The sequence below is a fragment of the Saccopteryx bilineata genome, chromosome 6, assembly GCF_036850765.1.
Source record: "Saccopteryx bilineata isolate mSacBil1 chromosome 6, mSacBil1_pri_phased_curated, whole genome shotgun sequence".
NCBI lineage: Eukaryota > Metazoa > Chordata > Mammalia > Chiroptera > Emballonuridae > Saccopteryx > Saccopteryx bilineata.
In genome coordinates, this window is record NC_089495.1 from 184,463,550 (window position 1) to 184,476,058 (window position 12,509).

The 12,509-nt window shown below is 41.8% G+C and overlaps 1 protein-coding gene across 4 annotated transcripts in view; it reads right to left on the bottom strand.

The window, feature by feature from the left end:
• ATRN (attractin) overlaps nt 1-12,301 on the bottom strand; it is a 150,180-nt gene extending 137,879 nt beyond the window's left edge. For all 4 annotated transcript variants that reach the window (XM_066236333.1, XM_066236332.1, XM_066236334.1 and 1 more), the window contains exon 1: nt 11,830-12,301. In XM_066236333.1, coding sequence (XP_066092430.1) covers nt 11,830-12,194 — 365 coding nt within the window. In that variant the 5' untranslated portion in view covers nt 12,195-12,301. The remainder of the gene's footprint in view (nt 1-11,829) is intronic.
• Nucleotides 12,302-12,509: the final 208 nt, after the last annotated feature.

A 12,509-nucleotide genomic window follows, 5' to 3' on the forward strand; every position in this document is an offset into this window, starting at 1 on the left:
GTTAAAAGGGGAAAATTAAGTGATAATTATAGCCAGTTTGAACTTTTTATTCAACTTTGAAAAAACCATCCACATAGGGAATATGCTACTTGCAAAGAAATGTCTACAAAAAACACACACACAAAAAAAAAACCCCGAAACAAAAAACCCTAAGAAATAATTTTTGAAACACAAATGCATGAATACCAAACATTAGGAGAAAAGTTGTCTATTTATATAGCACAAAGGAGAGTCAAATTCAATCTCTATGTTAATATACATTTGATCCCAAAATTAAATGTCATTTTTTATTTGTGTATAAATCATGCTTTTTCTTACACATTAATTTAAAATACATTAAACATGTACCACATGTTAAACAGGAAAAAAGTCAAAAAAACTTTTTTTTATTTAGTGAGAGGAGGGGAGGGAGAGACAGACTCCCGCATGCGCCCTGACCGGGATCCACCCAGCAATCCCTCCAGGGGCCGATGCTCTGTCCATCTGGGGCCCTTGCTTTGTTGTAACCAGAGTCATTTTACAGCTCCTGAAGCGGAGGCCATAGAGCCAACCTTAGTGTCCAGGGCCAACTTTCTCCAATATAACCATGGCTGCAGGAGAGAGAGAGAAAGTGAGAAGTGAGAGGGGGAGAGGTGGAGATGCAGATGGACACTTCTCCTGTGTTCCCTGGCCGGAAATTGAACCCAAGACATCCACATGCTGGGACGATGCTCTACCACTGAGCCAACTGGCTAGGGCTTTCAAATTTTTAATATTGTGAATAACATTACAAATTATATTTTAAATGTATATTACACTCTTCATTAAGAAATTACTTTTTATTCTATTTAAAAGCATCTTATCAAAAACAGGATGCATTTTTTTAAAGATTATCTTTTAATTCCTAAGTGAGGCTGTAAGTATATATTTTTCTGAAAGGATTTGTGAAACAAAAACATAGGAAACAATGGTGAAGAGAGTTAACTTTTGTGTGTTATAACAGCACCTGATAAAATTTCAGCCCCTAATGGTTATATGTTTATTATTAAACAAATTACAAAATTCTTAATTGGAATGCAAAAAGGACCAAGAGGAATTCATTTAAAAATTCATTCAACTTAAAAGAATAAATTCAGCCATGGCTAATTCAACCATGACTAAAATTAACTTCTATAAGTGAAAGGTAGAATTCTAGTTGAGTAAACATGTAAATAAACAGCTAGAGTTGAAGTTCACTCAAAATCTAACTTGAAAAAACAGAAAAACTTATAAATACTGAAAGGCTAAAATCAAAGCAGAGTCTCAAGTGCTAAAGCAGTTAAAGGAATATGACATCAATAAAACGAGGAGGGAAAAAAAAGCAAGGCACATATCAGAAAGCCACCCTAAGGACAAAAATGAGAAAACAGCTAATAATAAAGGGTTAGTTTGAAAGAACAGGGGAAAAGGTAAAAATGGAATAAAGAAAGTAATAAAATGAAAGATTCCATTAGCGTATAAGAGAGGGATGGAAGTCACTTTTGCCATAGTGCATTTGGAAAATCATAGAAAATGGTCGAGTATAAATGCAAAACAAGTTTCAGGACAGGTTAGTGGCTGATAAATTTTCAAATACAATTATTCTGAAAAGTATGACTTCAGTTCCATTCTAGTTATAAAAACAAGATTGGGCCCTGGCCGGTTGGCTCAGCAGTAGAGCATCGGCCTGGCGTGCAGGGGACCCGGGTTCGATTCCCGGCCAGGGCACATAGGAGAAGCGCCCATTTGTTTCTCCACCCCACCCTCCTTCCTCTCTGTCTCTCTCTTCCCCTCCCACAGCCAAGGCTCCATTGGAGCAAAGATGGCCTGGGCGCTGGGATGGCTCCTTGGCCTCTGCCCCAGGCGCTAGAGTGGCTCTGGTCGCGGCAGAGCGACACCCCGGTGGGGCAGAGCATCGCCCCCTGGTGGGCAGAGCTTCACCCCTGGTGGGTGTGCCGGGTGGATCCCGGTCGGGTGCATGCGGGAGTCTGTCTGACTGTCTCTCCCCGTTTCCAGCTTCAGAAAAATACAATAAATAAATAAATAAATAAATAAATAAAAATAAAAACAAGATTGGCCTGACCAGGTGGTGGCGCAGTGGATAGAGCATCGGACTGGGATGCGGAGGACCCAGGTTCAAGACCCTGAGGTAGCCAGCTTGAGCGCGGGCTCATCTGGTTTGAGCAAAAAGCCCACCAGCTTGAACCCAAGGTCACTGGCTCCAGCAAGAGGTTACTCGGTCTGCTGAAGGCCCGTGGTCAAGGCACATATGAGAGAGCAATCAATGAACAACTAAGGTGTTGCAACGCGCAATGAAAAACTAATGATTGATGCTTCTCATCTCTCTCCATTCCTGTCTGTCTGTCCCTGTCTATCCCTCTCTCTGACTCTCTCTCTGTCTCTGTAAATAAATAAATAAATAAATAAACCACAAGACTGTATGAAAGAGAAAAATCAGTATGATTTCATACTGTTCAACCATACTTCTGTATTTAATTCTCAAGATAACCTACAAATTTATTAAATCCGTTAATAATATTTTAAAAAATGTTTTGGTCATAAACATACTCTGCTTTTCTTCTATATATTTCTCTGACCTCTGTACTGTAGTAAATAATAAAAAAACATTTGCCTATCTTGGGAACCTTTCAGAGAGGTAAAGTTTAAATGTCAGAAATCCGCTTTCAAACATATCATAACTTTTATAATTATACTAAGACATTCATGCTCAATTTTTCTTTTAGGCAATAACTACATTTTTACCTTTTAAAATAAGTACATTCTATCTTCCAGGAATCAGCCTAAAACTTCAAATGTCTATTATGTAAGCATTTTATATAAAGTTAAGTTTGTTTAAGAAGTATAACTTCACACAATGAGCACTTATTTGTCTGCTTCCCCCCATTATCCTCTCTATTCCCTCATTACAAAATCAAGGGATGAATAACTGCCATTCAATGACTTGGCTCTAATAGACTGAAACTCAACACAGGACAGTCCTCACTGTAGTAACCTCAAAGAGCCAGTATAATGCATTCCACCTAGTGAGTCACTCACAATTCCTTGTAATGATTGAGTGAATTCTGATAAATTGGGAACCAGCATTTTGTTACTTAATACAAATGTTTTCCAGACCATTCCCAATTTTCATCATTGACACTTAGTATTCACCAAATGGCAGGTTCTAAGAATACACAGCTATGTCTCTGGTCTCACTTGCCCAGCACTGGGAAGTCAACGGGTCTCCTGGATCCAGCCATACAAGAAATCAAAAATATCCCCTTGACTTTTCTGCAACATAGACCAGTTAATCTCTCCCACCTTTTTGCTCATAAGCTTGCATGAGCTGGGTGTCTGTCGCTAAAAGAACTTTTATAAAAATCATATCAAATACAATTTACAAAAAGAGTGACAACTAATGAACCCTCAAATGTGAAACTGGCTAAACAAGGTGTAGGGCAACGAGAACAGTCTCATCTCTGGCTGGTAGTTGGTATCCCAGTTAAGCAGTATCAAAGAAATAAGCCAAAACTATTGCTTATGGTAACTAAGGGTTCAAATCATGTGCCCATCAAAATTGGAACATTGGGAGACTTGGTAGAAAAATATCAGGAATTTAGACCATGTTATCAATGCTGAGAGGATAAGACCCAAACTCTTTCGTATAAAATATAAATACCTTCATTATCTGGCCTTATGTCCCTCTGTATGTTAGGAATTATTCTACATAGTAAAGAACAGGAAATACAACACTAACTGATGTAAGAAATGAAGTACAAAAACTGAAAAGTACAGCTTCAGACAAGGCTTGATCCAAAGTCATCAGGTTTCCAGCTCTGCTTCTCTGCCATCTTCCCTCCTCTAGGAGTTGCTCTGACCTCAGGTGGACTCCTATCACAACAGCATTGCTACAAGCTATAACAGTTCTAGGTTTTATATTCTCACCACACAGAAGGCAGATGACAAAGCATCTGCTTTATAAATACCCACAGAGGAGAGAGGCCTCCAGCAAATTCTGAGATTTACTCTGATTGTAGGTTTCATGCCTATCTCAAAACAATCACTGCAGTGAGATCAGAATGATCTGATGGCTTAGCCTAGGTCAAGGATGCAGCCTGACACTGAAGGTTGTTAGGGAAGAGGGAAGGCCACTATCACCTTCCAATGCATCCTTCACAAGTTATACTCTAACAACTATCTATGTTCAATTCTCTAAGTGTCATTCATGGTTTGAATTGTGTCCCTAAAAAAGATATTTTGAAGTTCTAACCTCCAGTACCTGTGAATGTGAACTTAGTGGAAATAGGTCTTTGCCGATATATTCAAGTTCAGATGCACTCAAGTCATACATCCTTATAAGAGGAAGAGAAGAAACACACAGGGAGAGTGTCACAAGATTGAAATGATGGAGGCAGAGACTGAAATTATGTATCTACAAGCCAAGAAATGCCCAGGATTGCTGGCAATTCCAGAAACAAAGAAAAAGGCAAGTAACAGATTCTCCCCTAGAGTCTTAAGAGAAAGTATGGACCCACCAACATCTTCATTTCAGACTTCTGACCTCCAGAACTGTGAGAGATTAAATTTCTGGTGTGTCAAGCCACCCAGTCTGTGACACTTTGTTACAACAAACATAGGAAACTAATACACTGGGTATGACAATCCATGATTCTGTCTTTGCACAAACTCTTTGCTCCTTCTGGAATGCCCTTCTCCACACTATTGATGATTCACTATTCACACTAAACTTTCAGATCTTCCCAAACAGTATCTTTTCGGTGATGACTTCCACCAGACCCCTCAAAAGGTTAGTCTCTCCACCACATTTTAATCCAGCACCACATATTGCCGGTATTTTTATTATTAAATTCTAATTGCCTGTGCACATAGTTGTCTGTTCAAAATTATGAACTCCCTCAAAATTATGAATTCCCTCAAAATTATGTGGTGGTGCAGTGGATAAAGCATCAACCTGGAACACTGAGGTCACTAGTTTGAAGCCCTGGCTTGCCTGGTCAAAATACATATGTGAGTTGATGCTTCCTGCTCCCCACCCCCTCTCTTTTATAAAATGAATAAATAAAATAATATAAATTATGAACTCTCCAATGGGAAAGCAGGGCCTGATTCTTATCCACCTTAATATCCTCAAGGCATGCACAGTACCTAATACATAATAATCGTTCATTCAGAAGCTATCTATGAATTCAACCAGGTGATAACTCATCTCAGAAGAAGATAACAGGCCCTGGCCAGGTGGTTCTGTTGGTTGGAATGTTGCCCCAATGCTCCAGGGTTGTGGGTTTGATCCTCAGAGCACATATGAAAATCACATTTTCTAAGACTTTAAAGAGAGACAAAACAGGAGTAGCAATGGATTGCTCCTAAATTTTGACCTTTGGTTATTGAAAGTCAGATTGTCTACTGAAATAAGGAGATACAAAGGAAAAGATGATTTTTACAATGAGGATTCAGAAGTTTGGCCTTAGATGTGGCTCATTCTGAGGTGACAGTAAAACATCCCAGTAAAGACATCTGGCAAACAGTAGAAAACAGACAATGAAGTTTAGGAGAAACAGAAGGACAAAAGACATATGGCAGTCTTAAAAGCAAAAATGACTTTTTCGGGGGGGGGACAGTTTTATAACTTTATTCACCAATTAGCAGTTAGTTCTCATCCACATTAACTGTTGATTTTTGAAAGTGGTGACAGGTATGTAGGTAACCAAAGTATAAAGCTTGTTTGATAAATCTTCATCTTCATTATATGTTCTGGACAACTGCATTCAGATATGGTATGGGACATTCCTTATTTCTTTAGCCCAGACAGCTTTGTTGAGCCTCGAGTCAATGTGTACATCCAGATTTCCCATCTCTTTCATGGTAAATTTATAGATCTCCCCACTCCATGGATATGCCAGTGAATGTTGATGGTGTATTCTCTGATCACAATCTTGCTGATGGCAAATGGTCCTTCTTGCCACCGTTCTTTGTGGGAGCCATTATGCCAGGCCCAGGTTGGAAAGAAAGCAAAAATGATGTGTTGTTTTGTTTTTGTTTTTGTTTTGGAGAGAGTGAGAGAGAGAGAGAGAGAGAGAGAGAGAGTAGGAGAAAGGGAGAGAGACAGGAAGAGAGAGAGAGAGAAGCATCAACTTGTTGCTCCACTTAGTTGAGCATTGATTGCTTCTCATACATGTCTTGACTAGGGATCAGACTGCTGACCTTGAGCTCAGGCCAAGCCAGCAATCCCTTGTGTTCAAGCAGGCAACCTTGGGCTCAAGCCAGTGACTTCAGGATTGTGTAGATGACCCTGTGCTCAAGCCAGCAACAGCAAGTATCAAACCAGTGACCTCAGCATTCACGGTCAATGCTCTATCCACTGTACCACCAGCAGTCAGGGAAAAAATGACTTTTTTAAGTCATAAAAACATATTACAAAATTTCATTTCTTTATTCAACAAATAGTTATTGAGCACTATGTCCCAGGCACTATTCTAGGCTCTGAGAATGTAATGGCAACTAAAAATCTTTGTCCTTATGAAGCTTATGTTTTCTTGGGGAAACAGACAAGCTTCATTTGGTTCAAGAACATAAATTTAAGGCTTCAGGTTAATACTTCTTAGTACTTACTATAAGTAAAAAAAAATTTCTTTCCTTTTTTCAAATTTTATTTTCCAGAATTTTCAACTCACTAGTTAGAAAGGTATTTTTTAGGTCCTCAGACCAGCAGCCAGATAGGCTCAGGTGAATTAAGACTTTTTCTTACACTAGCTCTCCTATTATAACAAATCTATTTTTCCTCCTTTGTTTCTCAAAGTGTTTTTTTCCCTGGCAGTTTTATAACTTTGACAGTCAGCAGGTAGTTTTCAACCACATAAACCGTAGATTTTTGAAAGTGGTAACAGGTACACAGTTAACCAACATACAGAGCTTGTATGGTGACTCTCCACCCTCATTATGTTTTCTGGACTACTGCACCCAGATATAGCATGGGACATTCCTTATTCCTTTGGCCCAGACAGCTTAGCTGAGGTTGGTATCCTTGCACATATCTGGAGTTCCCATCTACTTTGTGGCAATTAATTTCCAGATCTTTCTGAGTGGCTGAAGAGCATGTTTCTTTTTTTTTTTTTTTTAATTTATTCATTTTAGAGAGGAGAGGAGAGACAGAGGGAGAGGGAGAGAGGAGAGACAGAGAGAGAGAAGTGGGGAGGAGCTGGAAGCATCAACTCCCATATGTGCCTTGACCAGGCAAGCCCAGGGTTTCAAACCGGCAACCTCAGAAGAGCATGTTTCTTGAAACCCTCTCTACAGATGCACTTGTGAATGTTGATACGGTATTCTCTGGACACTACTTTGCTGATAGCAGAATGGTTCTTCTCAGCGGAGCCATTCCAGCAGGCCCAGGTTGGAAAAAGGAAGCTCAAGGTGCTTCTCAAAGGATTTAGGTCAATCCTTCCAAAGAAGGTTCATAAAGGGTAACTGGTCTCAGAAAAAAATGAGAGGCCAAATGGTACAACAGAAAGAATGGGTCTGGGAATTAGTCAAGGCCTGAGTTCAAGCCACAACTGTTCGCCAGTTGTGTGACTTTTGGCAAGTAATTCAATATCTCCCAGGTTCAGTTTACCCATCTATGAAATGGGAATACCTTTACTCTGAGAATTAAAAGAGGTAATTCCTAAAAGGCACTTGACATAACACCTGGAAAAAATGGAGAAATGCTAGAAAAATGGTGGCAGCTGTTGCTATGAACTACTAATTTAGTAAAACTGCATATTCTGGGCACAAAACAGATGCTCAATAAATGTTCACTTCTTTTTCTTCTATAAAATGTAGCTTAACATCCTGGGTAACTATAAGGCTCCAATTCATTAGGTTTTTCTATTCTATCTTCCCAAAAGTTTTGTATTGCAAACTTTTTATAGGAACTTAAAAGAATAAAATGCATATTAACTTTAGAAATGAGCTTAATATCTTTATTCTCTAACTTGATGGGATGTATTTATCCTCCAAAGAAAATGTTCGATGGTGATGCCACAAGTAGGGAAAAAAATCACTGAATTATGAAGATTAACATAAAAATGAATGAAAGTGATACTGCTTTAGGAATCATCCAGGAAAGATTTCATAGTTATTTTTTTATTACAATGGCACCATTAACTGCAATTAATCATTTTTGTAGTTCTTTTCATTTGGAAAAAATTAAGTGATTTTCTATCTACAAGCACAGAAAAATCCAAACTTTATACAACACCATCAGAGTTGTCCTCTTCAGGAGGGCACAATATACAGTATATGAAAATGCTTAAAAAAAAAAAAATGCTTTGACCACGTCCTTCGCCTATGATATGCACTTGGTGATAACTTCAGTGAAATCTAATCCTCTTATTACCCTACATTCTTTTCAGTTAATGAAAGAGACCCTATAATAGCAATACAACACAGGATTTATGTAACTAAAAAGCTTAAAAAACACAGTGACTTGATGCCCATCTGAACCAGGAAAGTGTTCATTTTAATGTCTCTTAGTTTAATAACAAGGAGGTTTGCAAGTTAAATCAAACAAATATAATCGAAACCAGCATTTCCCTCTTCTAAAAAGAATTCAACTAAAATTTTAATTAAAGTTTTTTTTTAGAAGGTCAGAGACATAAGTTCTTCTTAGTTTCATTAAAAAAATGCAAATTCCAGAAGCACACAAAATATAATAGTTTTATCAGGACTAATGTCAAAGGAAAGGGCACTGACGCTCACACCGACTCAAGTGGAGTGTCTGCAATAGCCGGGGAGTCCCTCCACTCAAGAGTGACACCATCCGAGACAACCAGTGTCAGGTCTGCCTATTCCTCATCACACATGATTCTTCTCCAATCCTCTGGACTGTCTATGCGAACACTCAGACCTGCTCTTGTCCCTGGCAATCTACTTCATATATAGATATTGCCAAAGCTTATACATGTCCTGCCATGTGGATACCTTGAAAACACCTCAATTTCAGTGTGTACAAAATTAAACATCTCAGATCTGTTCCTTCTGTGTCCCTGTATCTTAATGATATCGTCACCATCTTCTCAATCGCCCAAGAGAGAATCTAGTTTTCTTTCCTGCACCAACCCCCTCTCTTCCCAAAAGAAAACCAGTTTCAAAGAAAGATGTGTCACTTACCTCTACAATGCCACTTAGAACCTATCCCATCCATATCCTATCTCAAGTTCTCGTTACTACTATCCTGACCCATACCAACAGTTCCAAACCATATAGTTGCCCACTATCTCTCACGCTTAAAGTGAGTTCAGGTACTCTGAACATTCTAGACCAGGGGTCCCCAAACTACGGCCCGCGGGCCACATGCGGCCCCCTGAGGCCATTTATCCGGCCCCCGCCGCACTTCCAGAAGGGGCACCTCTTTCATTGGTGGTCAGTGAGAGGAGTATAGTTCCCATTGAAATACTGGTCAGTTTGTTGATTTAAATTTACTTGTTCTTTATTTTAAATATTGTATTTGTTCCTGTTTTGTTTTTTTACTTTAAAATAAGATATGTGCAGTGTGCATAGGGATTTGTTCATAGTTTTTTTTTTTATAGTCCGGCCCTCCAACGGTCTGAGGGACAGTGAACTGCCCCTCTGTGTAAAAAGTTTGGGGACCCCTGTTCTAGACAGACTGATCTTGCTATGCATGTCCCTCCCCACTCTACAGCCCTTCACTGCATACCAGATTTTCTTTCCTCTGACCTAACCATCCATTCACTTGACCTTGGAAGCTCTTCAAATTCAAAAACACTCTGGCCTCTCCTTCAAGGCCATTTTTGCTCTAGTTCCAATCTAAAAAGCTTGTAATGTTATGAAAAGATGAACTATGCCATTCCACTGTGCACAGGCTAAAAATTAAAATTCTCAACTCAACTAACAGGGATCCACATGGCCTGGCCCCTGCCTAGCTCTCCAGTTTTACCATGTTCCCCTTTGCTCTCCCTGCTTCAGCCACCTGGCCTTCTATCCAGCCTGCTACAACCCCTCATCCCCAATCCTCTGTACATGCTGGCCCTTTACCACCCCACCCCTCATATAGGCAGTGCCATCTCACTCCTTAGATCTCAACTCAAAAGTCATTCAGTCACTAACCTTACCATTCCAAACTAAGTCAAGTCCTCTTTTTGTCCCCTGCTCTTCACTTTCATAGCCTTAAGAAAATCATACTATGTAAATTGATTACTGAATGTATTAAGCTCCACAAAAGCAGGACTCTGTCTGTCTTGTATCTCACAATCTAATCCAGAACAGCCCTCAACAAATGAGTAGATTATATTAAGTAATAAATCAGAACACCCTCAGTTACAAGGCTAGCCCCACTACGCACTGGTCATGGATCACTTGGTTTCTTCCTAACAATCAAGAGCTCATCTCCTCAACGTTCTCTGAATTCCCTTAAAGATCTGACAATAGGTGAGTCTATAATTCTACTGTTCCAAACTTCCCTCTCACAACTCTATTCTATCTACCAGCAATACCCTACTTTCTGGTCTCCACAGTTTTGTTTGCATCCTTCTTTCCCAGCTACATATTTCCAAATCTTAATTAGCCTCAAATGCTCAAATACAGTATCACCTTCTCCTCAAAGTCTTCCTTGTATCCTCAAGGCTAGTCACAACCTCTCCACCCCTAAATTTCCACAGGTTCTCCAATGTCTCATTCAGGTCTCAGATCAGATGCCACTTTAAATGAGAGGCTTCTCCTAAAGTTACTCACCAGTTACCATTCTCTATCAGACCAATCTGTTTTATTTTCTTAAAAGCATCTAGCATTATCTAAAATTATCTTGTCTGTTTCTTTCAGGTATATATCTACTTGTTAATTGCCTGTGGCCTGAATAGAATGTAAGATCCATGAAAGCAAGGGCTCTATCTTCTTCTCCATATTGCCTCACTCCTCCACATCTGAGATCAAAAGTGTTCAGTAAATATCTACCAAAGGGATGCATGACTCTGTAGCCCTAGGACTCTGGTTATTTGTGTACACAGCTTTCTCTTGCTATATTCCAAACTCCTCCTGGAATAGGCCAAGGTCTGGCTAATCTATTTGGGTGTATTATCTGGAAATCCTTGCACAGCTAAAGCAAATAATAAGAAGCAACTACTCATTAATTAATGAGTGATCTCTCCAAGAGGTACTGCCCTGAACCAGGCCAACTCAGAACTCTGTATTCCCCAGAAACCAGGGCATACAGTAACCTCCTTCTATGTTCTCTCCACCACAGACCCTGTTCCATTCTGCCGCCTCCAGTGAGCTTCAAAGGGCTAGTTTCCTCACTTTCCTTTAGCCAACAACCATTGATTCCTCTATCTCTAATATCTCACAATCCTACCCTTTCCTTTCTATCTCCAGCCAACAAATCACTTCCAAGGCCCTGTTAATCAGCTGGGGAACTCGGCGGGCCCTAGGGAACAAGGGAATGCTAAAACGAAATGTTTTAAATTAAGACTGGAGCTCTTTTTCACCTTTTCTTTTATACTTCGTTTATCCAAAAGAGGCCCTATTTCAGAGACTGGCTTTGATACACTTTGGGACCGTAAGCTTTCTTCCCATGTAGCCCAACGAACCCGAACCTCTGGGGGTACCTCCACCCTCGTCTCGAACCTTTTCATTTTCCAGTACAGAAAGACCCCAGGCCACAGACGATTTTCTCCCCGGAAGCAAATGGTCCTCAAACACAGTGGGGCGGCCCTACCTCCCCAATTTCTGTCTGGCATCCGCCTCAGGCCTGAAACTGTCTTCAGCGCCCCTCAGCCTCAACCTCTGACTGGGCCCGACCCTCCAACACCATCTTCCACTTACCTGAAGCGGCCCCCGCAGTGCTGGCACTGCTCGCCCACCCAGCCGGCGGGGCAGACGCACTGTCCGGTGCCAGGGTTGCAGCGGCCGCCGTTGACACAGGGCCGGTCACATTCCTTGGCCTCGGGTACGGCTGAGCCCAACACCACCGTCGCTGACGCCGCGGCCTCGGCAGCCCAGGGAAGCAGCAGCAGAGGCGGGAGCAGCAGCAGAAGCCGCGGGAGGCGCAGCCCGGCCCCCAGCCCCGGCCTCCCAGCTCCAGTGGAGTCCCAGTCCCAGAGCTGCCCGCTGTTCCTGCCCGCGGGCGCTGTCGTCGCTGCCGTCCGCCTCCTCAGCCTCGCCTCAGTCGCCGCCGCCGCCGCCACCATCTTCCCGGGGCTGAGACGGTGCCCCGCGAACACATACACACACACCGCACGGCCGGCTCCCCTGCGCCTGGCCGTGCGGGGCTGGGCTAGGCTGTGCGGACGGTGGCTCAGGCGGTCAATCCTGGGGGCGGGGCCAGAGCTGCGCGGCAGGCGGGGCGACGCGTGCATGCGTGCGTGAGCGGGACGCGCAGGGCACTGGCGTGCGGCGCTGGGGGTCCGGATCGCGGGCTTCTGACCCTGCGTCTAGGGTTCATTGAGAACGCCCGCTCCTCACTCACCTCGGGACCGGGTACCAAGGCTCTCTCTGTAGCAGGC